The sequence below is a fragment of the Falco peregrinus genome, chromosome 5 (assembly GCF_023634155.1).
Source record: "Falco peregrinus isolate bFalPer1 chromosome 5, bFalPer1.pri, whole genome shotgun sequence".
Lineage (NCBI taxonomy): Eukaryota > Metazoa > Chordata > Aves > Falconiformes > Falconidae > Falco > Falco peregrinus.
In genome coordinates this window covers 54,183,120-54,208,089 of record NC_073725.1, presented here as the reverse complement: position 1 = coordinate 54,208,089, position 24,970 = coordinate 54,183,120, and the positions used below count along the sequence as shown (strand labels likewise).

General features: G+C 35.4%; 1 protein-coding gene across 1 annotated transcript in view; it reads right to left on the bottom strand.

Moving 5' to 3' along the window:
* The window catches only part of PTPRN2 (protein tyrosine phosphatase receptor type N2), a 663,741-nt gene that overhangs the window by 350,448 nt on the left and 288,323 nt on the right, over positions 1-24,970 (bottom strand). The window contains exon 11 of the mRNA XM_055804928.1: positions 11,671-11,750. Coding sequence (XP_055660903.1) covers positions 11,671-11,750 — 80 coding nt within the window. The remainder of the gene's footprint in view (positions 1-11,670; positions 11,751-24,970) is intronic.

Sequence of the window (24,970 nt, the reverse complement as noted above, 5' to 3'; positions counted from 1 at the left end):
CTTTCAAGCAAAATGATTTTATGACTGCTGTCATCCTGATTTTCTTGCACTGATGCAACCAGGAAAAAAAAACAAAAAAAAAAAGCAGCAGAAGCAGCACAGGAACAAATGGTCATAATTACACTATAGAACACCATACTGTCAATCCTCTGTATTATCTTTAAAAAACATTATGTTGTAGCTGGTTTTTTTTTTCTTTTCATAAAAAAGCCTTTTTCCTATTCATATTTCAGATTTACAAATAAGAAAACAGAGGCACCAATAATTTCCAAGTACTTCTTGAAAATTTATGGCTAGATTAAATCTAGCATGTCTTTTGACTGCAGCCAACATAAAGCCATACAATTTCTTTTAATCCGGAATGTTCAAATTTATAGAAAATACTTTCTAAAGAGAACAAAGGGATTTGATATGTTTTCCTGAAGACTAGATAATACTAGAAAGACTAAGTATTTGCAGATTATTGCAATGATCATTCATGTCTAAATCCTGCATACAATTTTTGTCAGACAATGGAAAACATCATCTCCAAATAGGAACAAGATCAAAGATCTATAAACCGGACTCCATCTTACTTTGCATGTTAGAATGGATATCTGGGGTTCGAGAAAGCTCAGGATAAAAAACCCCAGCCAAACCAAACCAAAAAGAAACCAGAAAAACCTTCTTTGACCATAGATAGTCCAGAAAACAAACAATTTTTGAAAATCACATCATTTGCCCTGTAGTCACAACATTCCCTAACAACTGTGCAGGCTACCAGGCAGCATCAGCAGCTGCTGAAGTAGCCTTCAATCCGTAGGAGAAAGACCGCTAAAAATGAAGGCAATGTTAAAATACAGGACTGCATACTGCTGACAAGTGTGTCCTTGTGAGTACTGCCAACAAACTTCTCTTATCTTCAAAAAGTCTCCCAAAGCTCTCAAATAATTCCTTGTTCCACTGTCAAGAGCTCATTATTTCCCCTCTCAGATACATCCCTCCATAAGCCATCAGCAGTAAAAGGTCATGAAAGTGACTATTCTCAAGACGGATGATACAGGAATCCTCCGGACCTCCTCACTAAGCCTTTTTCAGCCAGAAACCCTCCACCTGCCCTTTCATCCCAGGTCATGTTTGTGCCTCCTTCCCAAGCTGTCATCCCATAAATCGTGTTCTACCAAGTAAACAGATTGCTACTCGGTTCAGGTCAGCTGCCCCTACACATTGTTACCAAAACACCACACTTCTGGAGAAGTGCCTTTTCATGTTATTACTTTTCTCCAGCAAAAAGGGATGACAGCCTGATTCTAAAATGATTCTGTGCGTAATTGATTTTGTGTTTTCTCCTGTGCTTTAAATAACAACTATTTTTCATAGAGCCCTGAAGCAGCACCTCTCTCCCTCACAATTTTTTATTATTTGTCTATGAAAGCTGTCACTTAAAATCACAAGATTGCTAATCATCCCATTTAATATATTAAAAATAGGTTATTTATTTACATCAGATAAAGAACATTTCCCTGTTTGTACCAACTAAAATAAAACATTACCCCTTGTTCCACATGGTGCCTAGTGTTTATTTGCATGCTTAGTTCAGAATTGTTAGGTTTTGTCTTGCTATGCTGCCTTTGGAAAAGTTGTAATCAGTCTGTCTAACGGGTGGAGAAAAATGTACTGACATTTTCTAGGTAAAGGTTAGGTTACAATACTATCGGACTGAAATTAAGGCTTCTTTAATTCCCTTATTTATGCTGACCTAAAAAGTTACACAATCACCAGAAAATATTAGATCAGCCTACCTATTATTTACATAAAAGTTGCATTCTATTAACTGCCTTACTCGATTTCTTCTAACTGTAGCATTCCTAAATAATTTGCTTTAATATGCTTAGGATCTGCTGTAAACAGAGTCTCTTAAGTGTACTGCACAAAAATACATAAAAATTTATTAAAAGAATATAACATTTAAATATGTCTGGAATTTTAAGTATTATTGTTGAAAAAGGAAACATATTGCTTATGTTTCCATTATCCTGGAAAATGTGTTGCTTATCATAAAAACGCAAAACAGAAACAATTTTGCTAAATAATATGATGAAATATGACATTAAGCAGGTTGTCTTGGGTTAGGGGATTTCTGCTTGCTTTGCTTTAAATTAGAATGAAATTTAGTTCTGCAATATTTTAGTATAGGGACATTTTGATACCATGTTCAGAGTGGGACCCCATAGTATTGCTGCTATACAAAAAATAATGCTGTTCTCTTCCAGTCACACGCAGGGACTTCAGTGCAGCTTTTTTTTATTATTTACATAAACTGAAAATAGTCCTTTTAAAATGTACAAGTCAGTTTGAAGCATCTATGTAAGGAAATATGTAGCAATTTTAATATGGATAAAGACTTGTCCATAGTCAAAAATGTACTGGGAGATTTCTTGGACTTGAAAGAAAAACACTTTGCACTTCAACTAAATGACAGTTTCATCTTGCATTACCAGCTTCTGTTGTGAACAAACCGACTGAACGAATTTGGATGTTTAATAATATTACACATGGTAATATTTATCAAATTTGAAATCTTTGTAAATTTACTCAGTCTTAAATTAATTTTGAATTCTTAAAGATCTTTGAATGTGTTACCAAAGGACAAAGTGAATGAAGGAGGCTTAAGTAGAAGAAATGAGGATTTGCACCAGAACATTTTAGGAGATACAGCAACATAAAAAATATTTTTGAACATAATACCAAGCAGGGACTACAGGAAGATCTTGAAAGCTTTTCCACTGTACTAAATTCTACAGTCCTGACTTCAGTCAATCTCCCTTGATTTATCTGCAGTATTTATATATGGCAGTCCTATCATCAACAATATCTATACATTTCTGTGGATATTAGCGATGGTTTTCTCTCACCTACCTTTAGCCACCTATCATAAGTGCTAGTTCACACAATGGTTTTTTTTTTTACTTTGAACGTAAAGGCAATCTAGACAACTAGTTTTGGATAAATGCCTAACATCTAGGCAGCTGCAACCAGGTTGGATGAATTCTGCCCTCACTATTACAATGCATTCGGTTATATTACCAGAAAGCTCTTTTAAAAAGTCAATTTTAAAATCACTATCAACCATTAAATCATGACGTAAATTACTTTAATAGAGGACTTATTTTCATGTGTCTTCATAGGCCTGCCCATAGATTTCAGAAAAAGGAACTAACAGAAATGTAAGAGGAGCTGCAAATCAACCTAAGGTTCAGTTTGGGTCTTTCCATTGAACCTTTGATAGAACTTTCTGGTTCAGGTATCAGCTATTGTATTCTAAAATACTACTATATATACTACACTTTATTTCAGTTTAATACCAATCTGGTGGTTTTCTATGAATGGGTGTTTAATAAGAGGCGTCAGACTGTAATGACATGAACCATCATTACTTTAATTAAAGTACATCGGCTACATAATGCTGCTTAGCTTTTGTTTTTCTCCTCAGTTCTACAGAATTATTAACTAGCCAAAGTTCCCAATAATTAAGAAGCTTGATTCGGGGCTTTATGCTGGAATAGATTACATCACTTTATAAAGTGAACAGGAGGAAATTCTGAAGTTTTCTTTACAACAGAAAGTGGTTTTAAAGCAAAAAGATTTCTTGTAAAATTAGATACCTCACAGATATTCTCAGGGGAAAGAGGTGTATGTTAAAAAAGTCCATCCTTACTAACCACAACAGTTAATATCATAATTAGAAGTCACCAGAGAGGAGTCATAACCAAAGATACTTGCTATTCTTCAGGACTGAGGCACATTTACCTAATGGTAGCACCCACCACAACTGCTAAAACTCATTCCATTTTCAACAGACAAATAAGGTGGGAAGGAAATGCCATCTCAAAAACTCATTAATCATTGTATCAGACATTCAGTAGTGCAGGAGACAGTTCAGATTCTGAATAATATTAGAAAAATATAATGATTCCCTTATTCAGCAATGGATGGATTTGAAGAAAATACTTCAGATAGACTTGACTTTACAGTAGGTGAAAGGGAATTGATCCACTACAGAGGGCTCAAGAAATGAAAAATGACAATGTGAACTAAGGAGGCTTGAGCAGAAGAAACCAGGATTCGCACCAAAAGACTTAAGAGAGCCAGCAACAGAAAAAGAGCTGTCAAACTTCTACATTTCACATTATAGACCAAAGAACTGTAATCCTCCTTAAACAGGGCAATGGCAAGTGAAAGCAGATGGACCTCAGAGCCTCCTGGCTATATTGTTCAAAGTTTCTGACACAGAAGCTGTCAGTACACTTAAAAAATGAACTTCAAATTATTCATAGACACATTCCTTGTTACCATCTCAGAAAGCAAGACATCTAATCGCATGGTCTACAAAAATCTAGATAGAGGGAAGGAATTCAGCCATAGACTCTGTTCACTTCATCTGAATTATGAATCTTAGAATGACTGGCCAATGAATACTTTCAAAACAACCACTATTGCTCATGGTTGGGGGTTAGAAAAAGGAAACCAAGACAATAACATTTGTGGCTGAAGCAACAGAGTTCATCTTTCTGAGACTTCTCAGGATACACACAAGGCTTATGACAAAAATCAACAAGACAACCAAGGCTGGTTATAGCCATTTAGAAAGAACAAGGATTTAGAGAAGAGGAAGTCTTTTTATCTAGAAATTGAAGTGTCCTGCTTTTGATGATAAACAATTCATATCTCCTGCATTGACGGTCACCATGAAAAAGAAGATGGATGTTGCCTTTCCTGAAACAATACAATGGACATTGCCAAGTTTCATTATGTCAGCAACAGAAGCAGTATGAAGAATAATAAATTTCTAGATTACACTCAGTTAAGTGAAATATATATTATGCAAAGAACTTCTAACAATTAACCAACAATGATCTAAAAAGCATCAAAGGCCAGACAGTTTAACCACAAGCTGAAATAACCAGAGAGATAAGCGCACAATATTCCAAAAGAGATAAAAGCGCAATATTCCAAACTCACTGCATTAAATGATATTTTCCAGGTTTTGTTCCAATTCCTCTGTGAGACTATGACATTTTTAAGATGTGAATCAGTAGTATCTATTCTAAATATGCTTTTAACTAAGTACCTGGATAGCTAAATAAAACTTTAATAAACTTACTGTTGCTGTTGACAATTTGTTCCTCGTTGTGTCTTTCTTTCTCCTAGTCTCCCTTATCTACATTTATACATTCTTTACATATGCATATTACAAGTAGCTTTATTTTATTAAGATCCAAAGTTACATGAAGATAAATCTGAGGACAGTTCTCTCTCTTTTGTTCTTCTGAGAACCTCCTAGAAAACTTTTCCTCCTAATAATGGATAATAGTATAGAACTACCATGTTTCTGTCAACAGTGCTGGTATGGTCAATACTTACTGGCTAGAAAGCAGAGTGAGCCTCTGCAGCATTCCTAGAAACGGTCAGTTTAAGTTGTGTACCAGTTCCTCATCAGCTGACTCTCTAATGCTGAGTAAATTATCTTCCCTCTGGGCCTTGTTTTGTCAAAATGCAAACCATGAAATTAAGAGGTGTGCACCCTTTACAGAGGTATTCCATAAATGTGTTTTTATTACATTTTTATTATGCAGTAAAGTGTAAAGATAACCCCTTTGGCCAACAGAAGACATATCATGGCTAGAACGAATACAAGAGAGCAGCCATATAAATAACTTGCAACATTTTAGACTTTCATCTGATTTGCTAAAAGTTGAAATGTATTTCAATTATACCAAAAGTTAATACAAACAATTGCTGCAAACAGCAAAAAAAAATGCATCTAAACATTATAGCTTTAACTGATTATTTGTAATTTCATAGCTAAGTCTTTTAAAATATATCTATAGCACTGAATTTATCAGGAAATCAAAATGTGTACATGTCAGAGTCTCAGCTCTTTTTAAGTGGGCTAAGATTGGATGTGTGACAAAACTGCAATCCTGCTGACTGTGCTTAAGAAAAGGGAGCAATAATGGTTTTCTTCATTGACTGTTTAAGGCAGGTTCCTCACCAGTATTTTCAAGCTGAAGAGGAATCTGGAATCATCTTTTAGTGCAGGTGGGCTGCTTCACTATCTGACATAGCTTTGAATTTTTAAATTTCTTCATCATCAGAAAATTCTGTATTTCAGTCCTGCTATCCAAGGACATTTTGTTTGTAGGATGTGATAGAAACTAAAAGCCTTTGAAATTAGACCACTAATTTATGTACTTAAGCCTACATATTTAGAAGATTAAGTTTTGATGCCTATAAATACACCTGAGACCTACCAAGCAAATGAAAAATATTGGAGACAGAATAAAGCATAAATAACTTCTTCACCAATTGAACCCAGGGCCACTAATATGACCGGCCATTTAGTCATCGTAATTAAGATTAAAACTATGACATCTTGGACCACTCCACACCGATAATATACAATCAGCTTAAATCACTAGGCAGTGTAAGTTAACTCTAAGGGTTTTGAAATAGTTTTAATCTCAAAAGGACTGTTTAATGCCAAAAGCTAAGTATCACGTTTTGTCTGTTTAAAGCTGCCAATTTTAGCAAAAATACTCAGTTTAGATGTCAAAAGTTCTATTGCAATATTTGTTGCCATGGATATTTCACCACAGCTGGAACATGACCAAAATTTGTAGGTGTCAAATCTCAAAATCTGAAAGTTTAGAAATTTAAACATTTGCAGTTGTTTAAAACTGCTAAGAAATTGTAGATGATTTTTTTTATCTATTCCAATACTTTTGAGGCAGTATCTTTACTCAAATTATCTTCTTATACTCTTACATTCTAATGATAAGATAGTACTTTTTCATTTGTAGTTTTTCTTCAGGGGAATTAATTCGGCAGTGCATTTTTTTCAGAAGAAGAAAGCTGGCAGAGGAAAAGATTTTAGACAAGAAAGTTATATGATTCAACACCCTACTCCCGAAGTCAGGATTAATGGTTGGTATCAAACCATACATGTGAAAATGCAGGTTTTACCAGCAGGGCAACAGAAATGTAAAAAAAACCCTCTCAACAGACAAAATCCAAACCCCAAACCCAAACAAATTCAATAGCTTCGTTAAAAGTTTAGGGAATTAAAAAAAAAATTTATATATATATATATATTTAAAGTTATATCAAGGTTTCTGGCTTTTCATCACGGTGTATATCACAATATATTTTACACACGAGGATCTGCACACAAGACCAACACCCTAGTATTTGGTTATGCATTGCCTTTTGCTGTGCTATCTGTCCCCTACCACTAATGTGCCTACACTATGCATACATCCCTTTGCTCCTTCAATCTCCATTTTTTATAACACCTAAAATGTTGCATTTTAATACAACACCAAAAAAACATAAGCATGATTCTAACTAGTAAAAGCCTGTAGCCACACATAAGTAAATTCTTTTAATTCATTTTGGCAATACTGAGGATCTGTGCACAAGACTTTTCCCCCACATCTCTTTTTCATGTGTGCAGCCTATATATGACTGTTACAGCCACCTGATGCTAAAAACCTATGCTTTGAAACTTCTGAAGATTCCTGTTTTCTAATTATCACTGCTACTATCCATGTATTTGCATAAACAGTGGGATTCAAGAGTACCTATAAAGCAAACTCATTGTTCATTACCATACTGACTATACTGCAATTTTATATAGAGTTATCTTACTGATAATTGTTCTCTGCTAGACTTCTCCTAACCTTTAAACTGAAGAGAAGAGAAATCCACATTCATTTGTCTAAACGATGTCATGTGCCAAGTGTAATTACTTCTAGAGCAGGGCATCTATGTCTAGAGAAAGTTTATTTCTTCGAAATATTGAGATGAAATTGCACTGCACCATTGAGCCTGACTTATTAAACAGAAATAGGCCAGAGGACAGCTACTTGATCTAAGATATGTTCTATATTATGAATGTCAAAGTATGTGGCGCTGGCAAAACATTGGCTGTCCTGCTTTGCAGTCAAAGAACAAATAAAGGTATTGCTAATGTGAGAAAGCAAGCTATTCACAATTTTAAATTACTCTGTTGTCAGCTTTCCTATATACTTATGTAGCCCTAGAAACTGCAAAAACAAGTAACCAAAACATTCACACAGAATTGGAACTCTGGATTACTAGGAAAAAGTTTTATCAGCAGGAACACGGCTGAAGGATTTCAAAGAATTTTATGTTTCCACAGGCCAGGTCTCATGTACACCAAGAAGAATGGATTTCAAACTCCAAGAAAACATAGGAAACCATTTTTATTGTCATACTTTCAAATCTGTATTTTTTAGTAGATATTCTAAGTCATTCATCTGTTTGTATAGTTAATTGCTAGAGTCCCATGCCTTTTCTAACCTGCACATTTGTCAAATTCCACAGGAGAGGATGGAAAACTTTAAACAGTTCCCTATATTTAAACCTAAATAATGCAAGGAAAATATGAAGTTTATCTATTTTGGTTACAAAATATATGCCACGTGAATAATAAGATCAAACTGCAGCAGAGACAGTTCCTGAGGATATCGGTGAGACGTGCATGTACATAACATCTGCACAAATAGATTCCTTTTTGCAAATCTGGATAATTTACATTCCCATAATTATTACAGCAGCTGATTACCTCCAGTTCTAAATTATTTTCATTTCTAAGGATGTGATGGACAGTGAAATTCTGTCATTTTTGTCTATCTATTTTCTGTAAACGAGATATGCTCTCAAAGTTCCTGGCTAGATGTCAAGTTACCTAATAGCATACAGCCTCGAGCAACGCACTTACCTGTGCCTACCCTGGAAGATTGCATTGATTTATTCTGCTTTGGTTTCCTTTGGTAAATTAAGTTTTTGGAATGCTTTTGTTCTAGACAACTGTTGGCTTTTAAAATTTTTAATTACAACTAAAGCCTGAGAAAACCTTTTATGTAAGTGTATGCTGCTGTTGATCTTTTACTTGAATTTATTTTTGGCTTTAGAGATCTGCAGGTAAGAAGTTTCCTTAAAATAAATGAACTGATTCCAAAGTACATTGACAAGCTACTGCAACCATATTTATCATTTAGGAAAGAAAAATGAGATACATTTTAAATTTAAAATATTTGATGGCTGGATAGAATTGTGAGCATATTTATTTTTAAAGGCAAACACAAGGTTTAGTTATAACCTGGTGATGTACTGAGAAAAGCTGATGTAAAACTCCTACAAGCCACTTTCTGCAACCATCAGACCCTGAAAATTTTAATGTACTAAACAAACAGAAAGTAGGAAATACTTTGGGTAAGAATATATAGATCAGATAAAATGACTATGTAAAACAATAATTTAAGTTGGTGAATCTGCACAACTTCCTCTGGGGTGACTTTTTTTGGTCCCCCAAACCTCCCAACTTTGTCAGCAATATTCAAGGAAGTTGAGAACAATTACTTTGATCCTAGTGGTAAGAAAAAAACTACTGTTACTGCTTGAATTTTGCTGAAATAAACTAGTCACAACATTTATACTTTTCAGAGTAGCTTGCTAGGAACAGGCCAAGGCACATCAGCCACCTCCCAGACTTGGAAAGGTTTCTGTGGACTTTTTAATTCTCAGGGGATGTCTATTCCATGAACTTGTTTACATGTAAATTTTTGAACACATGTAAGCTTCATTACTCACAACAGGCAAAGCTACAAACTGCATTCTGATCTATTTTACTGCTTTCTACCAGTTTAATCTGTTCTTCCATTGCAAAAGCCACTGCACAACCTTGTCCACATTCACTGTGCCACTCGGGACTTGACAGAACTTTCTCATACTGTATTCATCTTTTTTTTCTAAAATAAAACCCCCTGCCTCATTTTCCCATTTGTTATATGGAAGATATTCCATACTTACAGTCATACCTTCTGCCTTTCTCTGAATCTTTCCATTTCAACTGGAGTTTCCAACCTCTCTGAGGTATGAGAAGCAGAACTGTATGTCATATTTAAATATAGGCAAGTTATAGATTTATGCAAAAACAAATGATATAATTCTGTTTTTTATTCCTTTCAAAATAATTCTTTAAAACACTTTCCTTGTTTGACTGATAATGGAGGCTGAATTGCTATTTTCATTAAATTACCTATTACTACACTAAGATCTTACTCCAGAGCACTCATAGTCTATTTAGACCCATAACTTCACATGTAAAGCTGTTTTTTCTCCTTATATTTCTCTTTCTTTTACACTAATTTACAGTGAATTTCATTTGCCATTTTGAGTCCAGTCACTGAGTCTGGTAAGGTTTTTATACATTTCTAAGATAAACCTTCACCTTTAATACCGTGAATAATTTAGTATTATTAGCAGGATTTCTCATCACACTGCTCACTCTCTTTGCCAACACATTTTTAAGTAGGTTGAATGCAACAGTCCCAGCAGACATCCTTCCACTTTTCTGCCATCTCGAGCCTTTTAGAAAACTAGTAATTTATTCCTAATCTCTCTTTCTTGCCTTTTAACCAATTACTGATCCACCATTTGTGTGTTGCATATTCCACATTCTAAGAAACAGTTTCCTTAGAAATGTGTAGTGAAAGACCTTGGCAAAAGTCTTTGGCAATCCAGGCAGGCTCTGCCAGCTGCATCATATCTGTCAGTCCCTTCAGGGGGATTCAACAGGTTTCCAAGGCAGGGCATTGATGTAAAAAGCCATGTGAATTCTTCACAGGTATATCATGCACATTCAGGTGTCCTATAATTCAATAATTACTTAATTGTAATTTCCTAGTTTTGACAGTAGACATCCACAGCTTTTTGGCATGTTAAACCCTTATAAGAAATACAGTATCCCATCTGCTACTCTCTCACCACCAGTTAGCAAGACCCTTCTCCAAGGGGTCCTGCAAAGGAAAGTTCTGGCATAGGAACTACCCCAGCTCTTTCTACAACTAAATTCATCCACGGTGAAGCAAACACATTTGGGCTCCCAGTGTTTATTTAAATAAACTTTTTTTTTTTGTTTCTATTTTCAAGCAACATTGCAACTTGTTTACTCATAATTTTTTAAAACCTATCAATTGGGTAATTTGGAAGCAAACCAGTTACCAACTCAGTTACTTTGCAGAGATTATTTCTCGCAGTCAACAGCTCCATAATACAATTAGTAGCCAAATTGACAAGAAGCCAACAGAAGTCCTTAGAACAGTGGTAGTTATTTGGAAGCAGTTTAGCTCCAGGAATACATCTACTCCCAAGATTAACTTGTCGTTGAAATTGCCTAAACAGTACAACAACACAGGTATATTTCTACTATCTTTTGATCCAGAAATTAAGGCAAAGATGTAATAACATTTTTGATCCCTGAAACAAAGTATCAGAAAAGTGAAAGTTTACAAATGGCCAATTGGTTCTTGCAAGTTCATGTCAACACTGAAGAGTTTTTCACCATGCTAGACCTTGACTGCAAGTGTCTATTTAACCCTTATCCTTAAGAAATCCTTAAGCAAGGAATTCTCAGGCAGTTTCAATTGACTCAGAGATGTTGCACTTCAATTTCCCATATGTGCCACTCACCTCTCAATTGTCTCCCTCTTTAAATGTCATCCTCCTGGGAGAAGAGGGTGTCTCTGCACTGTTTGCAGTGTTACTGCCCACTGCACAGGCGTGGAGGAAGTCATGGTTTGGGCATGGAGGACAAGGACTTACCTGCTGCTTCAGCAACATCTTCAGTTGAAATATTTTGGAGGTTTGAATGCACTCTGAAGGTCACAGCTGGTCCCAGCACGCTGGAAGAGATTATTAAAAAATGTAAGATTCATAATCAAGAGACATGGCATAATATTCCTTATCAAAATAGGTTTTTAAAGAGAACCTATTAAGACACCATTTAGCCCTCTTCCTTTTGCTTCATTAGCTACATTTGCATACATTTTTATACCTCTTGTGGTTTCTTGTGCGTATCTTCTGCCTATCTGAAAGGATTTCGATGACATTAACTAAACTTCAGAGCACTCCTGTAAATACTATTCTTATTATGGAGACAGCAAAATGAAGGCACTAAAATTGTTATTCACACAAGTACAGCATAGATCATCACTGGAATTTAGCATCCAAAGAAGATTACAAGTAGTTTCAAATTTTATATGATTGACATCAGTACAAGCTTAGCCCTGCTGGTACAACTGAAAGCCAGAGGGACAACGAAGAACCTCCTTATATTTATCTCGATCTGCAAGACAATGTGTGGGGAAAAGATTTTGGACATATTTGATCCAATGGGTGATTTTGACTAGAAAGATACCACAAAGTATTTATCTTTTAACAAGAGAGGTAATCACTTCTTTGAATAACTTATGAGGGGGAATGATTTGACTCTGTGGTGACCTTTTGGGGTGTAGCTTCATGGTCCTTTATGGCATTAAAATCTGTAAGGCATTTACAGAGAAAGCTACTGATCAGCCAGATGAAGAACAACAGAGTAAATTATTCAGGGTTTCACCAAAAAAATTAATTGTGCATTTTTAAAGAAAAATAAATCCATATATGTAATGTTGCATTCATTCTCCACCCATCCCAATCATATCCGACTTACACACACATCTGATGAAAGGAATAAAGAAATTTCTGTTCTGATATCCTTAAAACTATACTGAAGTACATACATATATGAAACAAATACACACACACAGATACAGTAAATGTCTTTTGAAAAAATAAATAAATATCCAGGTAACATGAGACTATAGAAACTATAAAATAATAATTTACAGAGAAGAAGAGTGCAAAGGGTTAGCAAAGACAAAAGTTGTCACTATTAAAAAAGTTTACTTACATACTACGTATTATGTGAGTTCCTTAGTTTTCATTATTCATATAATCAGTGAAAAGAATTACATTTATACTAAAACAACCCTACTTAAAAGGTGAAATACACTGGCTGGAACTGTACATGTAACAGTTGCGACTTATGAAAGAATGAAGTCTGAAAAATTGCTGCATAAAAGAAATAACTTGAAAAATATTTTTGTTGCAGAGCTTGAAATGAAATATTAAATTATTCTTTTACTAACAAGTTAATATTTTGCATTCGAACAACAAAGATCACTTAATGAAGTGTGCTTAATTGCATCACATATATCCTAGACAGGAATACCTTTACACTATTTCCACTTCAGGAAGAAAAAAAATGTTATTAACCATAAGACTTTGCTTCAAGCTCTACAAAGGGAAACAGAGAAAGACTAAGATGCATCCTTTCAGTCTTTTACTAGCAAAGTATGCACTGTGCACATTTTATTCTGGAGTTAATAGGAACTGTCATTAATCAATCATTTTTTTCTAAATACTCTTCAGTGGGGGAGGAGAAAAAGAAAACAGAGATATTTTATTGCTAAAGGACACTTCAGATGCCAAGTCATTAATGTATAAGAAATGTATTTTAATATTGTTAAGTAATTATAAAGTATTTATCAGCATCATTTAAATAATATTCTAGGTTATCATACTCAAGAGTTGCGAAGTGTACTTTATTTGAGATAACTGCTTTAGAAAAACTCACACCATTCCCCAATTCTGTCGCTAATGCTGAGATAATCAACCATAAAAGTCACCTGGGAGTTTCATCATACCATACCCTGAACATAACCAATCTTGCACTGTCCTTTCTGCATTGCCAGCCTGAGAGACACGATGATTCCTTCCTAGCTGCTGGGACCTTTACAGTGTAATTAGCAGTCTGCTTTAAATAAAAGCAGGCACCAATCCAGCATATAGCTGTCCCATGACAAAGACAGGGTGAAGAAAATAACTTTAGGTATTCCACCACAAATCTACACTGCGTAGTCCATTATAGCTGAGAACCTGGAACAATACACACTTTCAAGCACAACGTAGTTATACTTTTGCTTTACCAGCAAAGACATAAAATGTTTCTCCCCTTGCCTGGGTTTTTTGCTTCTCTCTCTGCCCCAGGGCTCACTCCCCCCTCAGCTGTCCTCCTGCCCCACTCCATGCAGCTATGCACTTCATGGCATCATTATAAACATATAGATTAAACCTGGATCACTTCAGTGATCCAGCCCAGGCAGTGAGAGGCCAGGATTTCAAAGTGGAGCCTGGCAGGGACCATCGCACTATTCTCTAGTGACTCCACCTGGATAATCCAGGAACAGGACAGGATTTGAGCTGTGCCCATGTAGGCATCGCCACAAGCACTGCCACTTCTTGTCACTGATGAGACAATTTAGGGAAATAAAGAGCAAAATGCAGGATGGGAAAGAAGTTCCTATGCAAGTGGGACGATATTGGGTTAACAGCATTCTTTTGCAAGAAAGAAGAGATCTCAGAATCGTTTAAAATACCCACTCATATATTTCTGTGAGAGGTATTGCTTTTCTCTACTGTAACAACTGAGTGCTTGAATGTAAGGAATCACCTGAGCACTACATAAACACAGCTTCACTAGGAATGTTTACAAAACACAGAAAATAAAGCAGCTCTTGTCACAACTTCATGCACATTGTTATTCTGCTGTTTATTTAAAAGCAAACAAAAGACCTTGAGATTACTTGGTCAAAATTGCATTTCTGCTTGATGTTTTGGGAACTGACTGCTTCAGGAGCTCATAAAATGAGATTTTTCTCATGGGGGCTTCTGGCAAAAGCACTCAATAAATAAACATTTCAATAACAATAGATGCCCTTTGGGGAATTCCTCGCTGTTCATTATGTGTTGGACAAGAGCATTTAAACAAAACCAGTAATTATATTACTGCAAAGTTTTTTTAAAAAGACTTTTTAATAAGAGGGCAACCAGCCTGAGAAAAGGTTCTAAGATGTATAAAATGCACCCCTGATACTACCTAACCAGGAACTTTAAATTAGATAGATGAGACTGCTTTTTCATGCGGCTGTCAAACCCTCTGAAGCCTAGCTAATATTAATGGCAATTGTCTTTACATCACTCTAAATACGGAGGCTCACTGAAGTGCACGCGATTGTTTATGACCTGATGAATTGCAAACAAACCATTCCCACAGATGAGGGAGGGTGCTGCCTGTTAGCAGAGGCATCCCTCCTGGCTGGCAGGTTACATCACACCAGCACTCAGCCAGGTGTGCCAGTGAAAACCATCAGAAATGTTCCCACCAAAATGCTTAAAGCGCAACACCCAGGCTGAAACATAGCCTGCATCTAAGACATGCATCTGCTGCACCTGAGATTAAAAATGTTAGGTAGTAACACTTTTAATCTAGAAAGACAGTATTTTATATCAGATTTTTTGACTGTTCCCCACTCTCCCCCCCCCATCTCCATCAATGCCGATACAGCTATACCTTTGAAAATTTGTAGTTGACTCTTCTGACATGAACTTCCACCCAAATAAGAGAAGATTATGAGTTTCAGGAGGCATCTGGACTATATTATTATAATTGCACTTATCATTCTTTTCTAATACTTTGCTATGACAGTTTTTTTGAATAAAGGTAAGCAGGTCTGGCTTCAAGGCTAATAAACAGTGACTTCTCCCTATGCAAAATGTAATGTCTCTTGCAATGACCTGCTAAATTTATTACTCAAAATTTACTGAGTAATTACCCCCTCTGTCAGCTGTCACAACTTCTGCTTTTTTTTTAATTTCAATAATGTTGCTTTCAGCCATAATAGTTTTTTTTTAACAAAGACATTCAAAGCATATTGCAAATTGTCACCCTTATGTGCTGTTGTCTTATATTCTGTTTACTAGAGATGAAATAATTACAGTGTTTATACCAAAATGACTTGAAGGTTGATTGCTGATTTAATAATATCCCCTCCCCTTGGGTTTATACTTCCCATCTGAAAGTGTGAGGGTGTACAACATGCACAGAAACAAACAATAATCTTCGTGTAAAATATAAGTATTTCCTTTCTTTTACTGACTAACAACATTCTTATTATTTTTTTGCCTGTCAACAAATGAATCATCTGAATAAACAGAGCTGGAGCATGATCAATATGGCAAGGTCCATATCACTTTCAAGCCGTAGGTTATAATTATGTTTATGAATGACAGGATTTAAATCTCCATAAATTATGTACCAAGCTTTGCATGCCTGTTCTTCTCCCTCAAGTGTATATACTTTAGCATTACAGTATCATACAGAAGGTTTACTGTGAAATACAGTCACAGTCTATCATACCCCCTAGTGGAAAAGGATTTGAGAAACAAGTGCCAATGTGGTTACGTGTACTCTTGAAGATGACACATAGAGCTGATGCCAGATGGAAATGAGTTGAGGTTGTACTGCATTTTTAAAAAACAGACAGACAGAGTGCAATTTCTCAAGATTTGAGGAAGATGAGGAGGTTAGGATTGGATATTTCCAACATTAAACGTTTTCTTAATGACCCTATTTTGTAAAACAGAGCTTGCCTTAATAAAGCTTAGATTTGAAATTAGAGTCACCACTTGCGTATATGTTCATTTCAAAATCCTTTAATCTCTGGAGGTTAAGAAAAGCAATTAGTAACGCTCCAGAGGATTGTGCGAAGTAATTTTATAGCAGTGAAGGTAATTGTCTCAGGAAATGTTTGGTGGGCTTGAACTAATGACTTGCAATGTGTACACATTTCTGTGCTTACTGTGTTTAGGAATTTGAAGCTTATGCCCATTGTTTATATTGCATTGAAGTCTTTTCACCTCAATTTTGGAAAAAATAAAATGCTCATACTGCTGTAAATGGGTTATCTATTATATACATAGCTATATAAACATACTTATGTCAAATCAAATTAATAAGGAAAAGCACATGATGAAAAGAGGCATTTTTGTAATACAGTATGTTTATATGATGTGATTTACAGAGCAAAGCAAAGGCAGAAAATTGCAGCTGGTCATTGTCCTATAACATAAAGGGATTAAGAAGTGTACACTGGCTGTTTTGCTCTCCTTCTGTTACTCAGACCAGGTATAAATCCATTGACCACTTGGTTCAAGTTTCACCAACATTTTTAACCAGAAATTTTGACCAAAATTTATTTTGTGAAGCATTGCATCATACTCTGTTTATATTACAAAAGCAGGTACCTGACTAAAGTTCAAAGAGTCAGGAAATCTGAGAAGGATGTATTGTGCTGACCTACTATAAAATAACTTCCCTGAACTGGTGAGTAGAGAATACTGATTATCTCCCAAACTTAATACAAAAAAGGCACACATTTTACTCTCTAACTTCTTTTCTCTGCAAAGACTTTCTTTGTTTTGCACCTGAACAAAACAAATGTCAATGTACAGCTGAATATATTCTCACATTACTATTGACACGTATGTACTTAAAGCCAGTGATCAATTTAAAAATCTTTCCCAGTTTTAGTAAACTGAGCTTCTTGAGCCCTTCTCTGGAAATCCTTAACATGCTTCTTAAACTGCAGAAGGACACACAGCGTTCCACAACATGCTGCAATACAGCCAAAAATACATTATCTATTTATATGTATATCCTTTATATACACTAAGCAGGAACTGTCTGTTTGCAACACTCTCTATGGAAATGTGGTCCTGTACTGAACACAGAGCTAGCACGGAGAAAGTCAAACATTGGTTGTATTAACATCACACCTTATGTCTGACAATGACCAAGTAATAAAGATGAAAAAGCAAAATCCCTGCTAAGGGAAGGACGTTAATTGCAGTGCTCACCAGTTAGTGGTTGATTTTCTATCACCACTTGCATTTCATTAGAGTGGTTTACACCATGCAGCTGGGTGAGGTGTAACAGATAGACCACAAAGATTAGAGAGATTGACAGTTTCAGAGCAATCACATCTTGCAAATGTAACTACATGGAAACAAAAGTTAGGTCTGGATTTGATGGTTGCAGCTCAGACTAACCTCTGCAAGCTACATCTACAGTCTTCATAAATCAGGTCATTATTTGGCCACCTTGTACCGCCCTCTTCTCTCTCCCTGAAACCATCAGGGCTGCAGAGTGACTACACGGAACACCATTTCAGGGGGAAAGAAAAGGGCACGACAAGGTGTGCAAATAATGAAATGTATTCTGACTGACACACTACTGTCGTTAGAAAGAATTTCAAGAGCCAAGTCACAGAAAAGGGAGGACTGGTGCAAAAAGAGAAGCTTTCCAACAACAGCAGTCCATGTTTGGTGGGTCTCTGGTACCACCCAATATACTAAATGATGGACTTTTAATTATTTTACATTAGTCATTAATTTTGTATTAATCATTTAATCTATATGCATCAAAATTTTGCTAAGTACACTGATACTAATTTACCGTGCAAAAGACGATGAAAGAGTATTTTAAAGATTTTACAACTCGCTTCATCTCAGGTAAAGATTATTTTGCTAAGCCTACAATTTAAATGATTTTAAAAAGAGACAACGCTCAATTTAGAGAATGATGCTACACTCAGTTTGTCCTATTTTTATTCTTCACGAAATGCAACTTCTGATGATTACTCAATATCTATGAATAATTTGCAGAGTTTTAAAATAATTTTTCTATTAATCTGTCACAAACCATGAAGCTTGACATTTTCACCATGCTGAGTACATGAAAGCTGCCAGCTTTGTCTGCCATGAAAATAAGGTTCTTAATTACAGTATTTAAAAGAACAAACCCTACAAGTGCTATAATTTTTTACAGCAAAAGAGTGCTTGGACACTGAGAGAGTGGGAAAATGGTCTCAAAATTCTGCTTAAATGTACAGTGATTTTTCTTTCACTCCTCAAAGATTAAGGTAAAGGATAAAAAAGTTATGTCATTAAAAATATATAATTGTATTCTATTTACATTTCTGTTCTTTATACCTTGTAGTAGTCTGCTTGGTACATAAAGAACAGACAGTTTTAATTTTAGCCAGTAAGCATTCAATGCATTTTACTGACTTCAGGTCTATTTACCCCCTGCACACCTGTGTTGTTAATGGAGTCTGTTGAAATCCCATGTAAAATTAGTCTACTGGGATGATAGCCACCTTATGCTCAATTTGCACAAATCATTTAATAATTAATGAAGAGCATGACTCATGTGTTAGGGCTTTTGCAGAGGTAAAGGTTCAGAGTACTCACACCTTTGATAGGAGCCAGATAGGTCACAGATTTCTTTGATGAAGATTAGGCAGCACAACCAAATACCAAAAAAACCCAGACTTTGCTGCAGCCTCAATTAAAAAAGCTGCAAATCTCTGAGTGCTACAGCCAGAGCCCTCCTGTTTTCACTCTTAAGAACTTGTTGCCTTGTCCTTTAGTTCTCAGGAGACCAACCAGAAGATTTGTTCTGGAGCTTCCCCTGCCAGCTGTGAAGCAGAGGCATTTGCTTTGCAAAGGAGTCACTACAAGTGGAATTCATTGAGCTCTTTCAGTCCCACCTACAGATGCAAATTTACTCTGACTGCCTTTATGGCTCCTAAGGAAATACAAACCCTTCCATAGGCAGGCTGTGGTGCAGCTCATACGCCTGGACATGCAGTATTTACTGGCTAGAGTGTAAAAAAGTATGTGCAGAATAATTATTTAACTTTTTCAGCCAGGCCAGCAGGTCTGTAATGTTCCTTGAATCCACCCATCCATCCAGGTGACAAAAAGTGAGAAAAAAAAGTGTGTGTTTGTGTATGTAGGAGAACCAGGTAGCCAAGGGCAGGAGCATCAAGACATAGATGTAAGATATACTCCTATAAGGGACTATTCTTTTAAACAAATCTCTATGTGATAATCTTTTTCTGTTTCTAACACTAGTTACTCTATTTGTGGACCAAGCTTTAGTTCAAGACTAGTAATCAGAGTTCTCTGTTTCTATTCTCATATCTGTCACCAAATTCTGTACCATCTTAGGGAAAATCAAGCAAACCATCTTGAGTTTCAATTTACCCATCTGTAGAATGGAAATGATTACCTGTTAATAATATGTACAATCTTATATAAATTAAATGCAATGGCACATATTCAGAACTTCCTTGAAACAAAGTATAGCCTGCCTACCTTATAATGTTATAAAATTTAATTTTATTTAAAAAGGAATATGATGGCATTCTTAGTCATATAGAGGGATGAGTAGTAGAGAAATATGAAGTTTAAAAAAAGATAGATAAACTTCAGAAGCCCACACATCTGTATAAACCTCTTGAGCAGGGACCTGTGAGTACATGGAGATGTATCTATAACACTGGATTTCATTCTGCTTTTGATTACAAAGGTACAAATCCTCTGATTTAATGAGATGAAATATTGTAATGGAAAGCCAAACTTTGTACATTTTTATTTATAAGACTCTCCCTAGATTTTTATGGTCTTTCTGTTTTGTCACCTAGAATTCATAAAATGCTGCAGGCTAAAATCCTTCTTGTTATTTTAATGTATTTTTATATTTTTCCAGCAGGAAAGTTACAGTGGAGAAGGCAAAATGATCTTGGTTATATGCACATTTATTAAAGAAAAGCACACAAAATATATTGTACCTCAGGGGAAAAAGCCACAAGACTAATGTAATGCTAAGGTTGAGAAATCACTCATTTTTAAGTAAAGAAATTCATGGTTGAAACTTCCACCTTATTTTTGTTTTCCTTATCCTCATTCCTTTAAAAAAATGATGTATATTTATATTATAAATTAGTTGTCAAATAAGACATTATGTACCAGAAAACACAGTGTAATTTCTTATAAAAGCCTGCATGCGATGAGTTACAGCAGTACATTTTTCAGACAATTTGTTTTCCAGACTCATTAAATCTGTGGAAGAAGTCAAGTTTGAATAAAAGTGGTTCCATTATTTCTGAGTTATGCTTTTATAACATTTTAAACAAGATTATGCCAAATAGCCTTAGCCTGTTGGTTTGCTATTTAAAATCAAAGAACAGATGACAAATATTGCTCAACTTTTCTGAAAGGCGTATCTTTTGAGATGAAGCACATCACAGTTCAGACTGGGATAAAAATGTTGCTTAATTTCTGGACAATAAATGGAATGGAAATAAAAAAATCGATCTATTGCTAGTTTATACTACAGCACCTTAAGGAGAGGAGGAGGACTATATGTTTTTTCATAAGCACAATATTAAAATATTTATCTTAGTAAATCTAAATGGCATAGATGGCTGAATCTGGAATCTGCCAGCCTAGAAAAAACTTTGCAAGAATATCAGTCCACAGATGTTTAACATACAATGCAAGAGAAGATTAATTACACCGAATCAAGGAGAAAGGAATCATGGAGAATCTGTACAGTAGAAGGAAGTTTGCAGATACAAACCTGACAAGACACTGTGCTACCTGTCCCACTACTGCTCAGTGGTTAAATAATCCTCCCTCACACTATCCTGTCTCTCAAGCTACCGATAATTTCCTGAGATGTTCACATTTAGAGCATACATATACCACATGTCATAATCCATCAGCATGATGAAGTGAAAATACCAAGTACTGTTCGAGTGTTTAGGTTCTGGATGACTGAATGATTAACTGGCTGATTGAGTTTTTCAGGTGTTAGAAAAATAACATGACAAACAATGAATAAAACCTATACAGCATGATGAGGACACTGCAGTCAATGCACGTGTTCATAATAGGTGAGGCTGTGAGCCCCGCTCATCAGTGTGCCTGCCCGACACTTCCGATTTGAACGCATTTAAAGCTTTTCCAAACTTTCACCACTTTGGTTTGATTTTCAGACATCTTCTTCACTTCACGTTCTTTTCACTGGGATGGTTGGCTGGCTTTTCAAATTGTATTTATTCCAGCCCAACCGTTTCAGCCTTTCCTAAAAACAAGAATAATTGCAGGTATAGCTTTGTTGTGTACGGCCTTTTCTTTGAAAAGGAGGTGGAAAGTGTCTCTAATCCCACTGCTTGAAAACAGAGATTTGAAGTAGAGTAAGAATGTAACCTTGTAGCTGTCCTTATGATAAGCCTTCCAAATTCAAGCTTTTGTTAGACCAGTCTTTACACAAAAATATGTAAAATACCATAGTTGACACTAAGGACATACTACAGTATAGTAGGAAAAATCAATCTTGACTTACTTTGTATCTAGATATGCAGTTTTTCTTTTCAAAATATTTTTTCAGTAGGATCCCTGACATCCAAGGATGAATGATGGTCAAGTAATAGAGAAGACTAATATTTTCAGGGGCCTGAATTTTTATTAGACTTCAGGAAGTATCTTGCAAATAAGGTATGGACCTATAAAGATGTAAAGGTCCTACCATTACTTTGAATTCTGCGGGTACCATCCAGTTCTGCCTTGGATTCAGATTCACTCAGCTCGATTGAAGCCAAGTCATTTCAGGCAATTTTTTTGCTTTTTCTTTTTCTTTTCTTTTCTTTTTTTTTTTCCCCCCAGTAGCACTGAGAGCTGACTTCTGGGACTGTTGAACACTCAGAATGGTAATTGAAGCCAGTAAGATCTGTCTCAATAAGTGAAGTTCTTCACAGAAGAAGCTGAATAAGCTATACTCTGTGACATCAGACTGGACACCTCATACTAGCAAATGCTTTGACATTAATCTCTTCATGCATACCTCCAGCTCTGTATGATCCTAATAATATGCCACATCTCATGTGAGTTTGTCAAGCATATTGATAGTGCAGTGAAGAGCAACACAGGGAAAAAAAAAAACAAAAACCCAAACCAAAATAAGAGGAGATGGGGTTTCTGACCTCAAAACAGGGTTTGAATAATGTGCAGTAAATAAAACCTGCAGCCACACACTGAACAACGAAAATAAAATGAAACATTGAAGACCTGCTTATTAACTGAGCATTTTATTTCCTGCATATGGAATAAGACAGAGGGATGCAGAAAAATACATAGATATGATCAAATATTTCAAGATTATATGCTAATTAACCTTTATTGAAAGATTGATATTTTTGGTCAGCTGAACAAATTAAAAAAAATAATGGCTTGAGTTTAGTCCAAAATATTTTTTGTTTATAATTATCACCAAAATAAAAGCATTTTCCTTATAAGTCAAATTTGGTTAAATTTTTAAAAAAGTTATTACTTTGAATTTAAAAATTATAGCATTTTATTTTCAAAATGTCAAACCAACTGCTGGGCTACTACAAATTTGGAAAGGCATTTTTCAGCTGCAGCCTCCATACAATTTCCATACATACCTTCAGTTATCCTGAATTTTCAGGTTTTCGTATAATAAACTATTCAAGTAAAACACTGAATTCACCTCTAGTCTCAGCGTGGGTAGGGAGAGCAGTCAGGTGAAAGCTGAACAACCAACCTGAGGCCTGGAAGTTTGAGATTCAGGCTCTGAAAGATCAGTGATTTTGTCTTTTAACTTAGCTTTAGACATAACATATAGATGCAAGCAACCATACATGATAGGGGAATACTGGTTCAATTTTATGGCTTTGCAATGAGGGACATTATATTAGACAACCAGAATCAGTTTTTTCAACTGGAAAAAATCTATTCATATTAGCATTTGAAATTTAGCATGAGTATCCTGTTCATCCCCAATGTTATATATATATATATGTATATATTATATGCTTATATAGGAAATTATTGTTACACTTCAAAACAAGAGCAGCAGACAGAGATTAATGTTATTTTATAGCATGAATATAGAGTGCTCTGCTACACATTTTCCATTGAAAAATTAGACACAAGAAATAAGAAGGAAGAGAAAAAATCAGCACTAGTGCAGCATCCATCAGAGAATCTAATATTCAGCTGAAAATCTCACTCTTAACTGGAGGCTGAGAACGGTAGGATATGCAGTCTGAAATGCTATGAAAACAGAATAATCTGTTTTCTTTCCATACAAAGGTATTTAGCTAAGCGTAGACCTGAGAAGTTCCCTTAACAAGGTTCTTAGTAAATACCCCAAGTATGAGAACATTAAAAATTCAGAAATCATTTGTATTCTCATCAGAAAACAAATAACTCATTTATCTTCTAATCAATGGTTTTGACCATGGATTCTGAGTCTCCTTTCCACTGACGTTACTGCTGAGTTTACAGATTTTCATATTTTTATTATATTTGGATGTTTCTTAATAACATCTTGTGTTTGCAATTTTACTCTATAATGTGTGAAGAACTGTAATTACATGAAGGCGGCCAATGTTGCAGATTGCAGAGTGGTAAAATTATTTCTTTAAAAATAAATACAAACACTCCTAACACTACCACACATCTGACTTCAATCCATGATAACAGTCCAATAATCAATCACCAGGGGCATTGGACACCCATAATTAGATTATAAAATCATAACTATAGTCATTTTACGTCTGCTTGCATAATTACATCAGCATGCTAATATCCTTTTAATGGTCTCTAATGATGTAATAAGAAATAATGGAATTTATTTGACAGATACATAACCATTAACAAAACATATTAAGCATAACTATTACTTCCATAAAGATTCAGGGTGTATCCAAAAGTGACAGCTAACATGTTGGATCTTTTCTTCAGTGTTGAAATATTTCTAATTACGAATTCCCAAAATCTATTCCCACTCATCTGCTTCACAGGGTGAGCAAAGTTTATGTCAATGCAAACTTGACAACAAACCAACTGTAGAAGTGGACTGAAGCTCTGGGAGCCAAGCCTGAGGCTACACTGTGAATTGCAGGCTATCTGTTAAAGTTGGCAGGGTTGTGAAAGAGAGAAGATAAACTGATTACTACCATGCATCACCTAATCAAGAACTAACAGGGGAGTCACGAATTGGTAGGAATCCATAGCAAAAGCAATTGCTCACTTACACAACGGCAAAGTACAAGAAAAACACTAAAAATATAGGGAAGAACAAAATATATTTGTAGACAAAACTAACTAAAGGTAGCAATGTATTTGTGAAGCAGTCCCTTTAAAATTATTTTTTCAGAGAAAACGACAAGAAACTCTTAACTGAGAATTTATGAATTTTAGGAGAACACACCACTCACCCTCTCTCCTCTGTTTTTACACTGTTCCTATTTAATGCAATGGTTTTGTCTATACTGTGAAATTAACCCAGTGAGTCTCATTAACATTC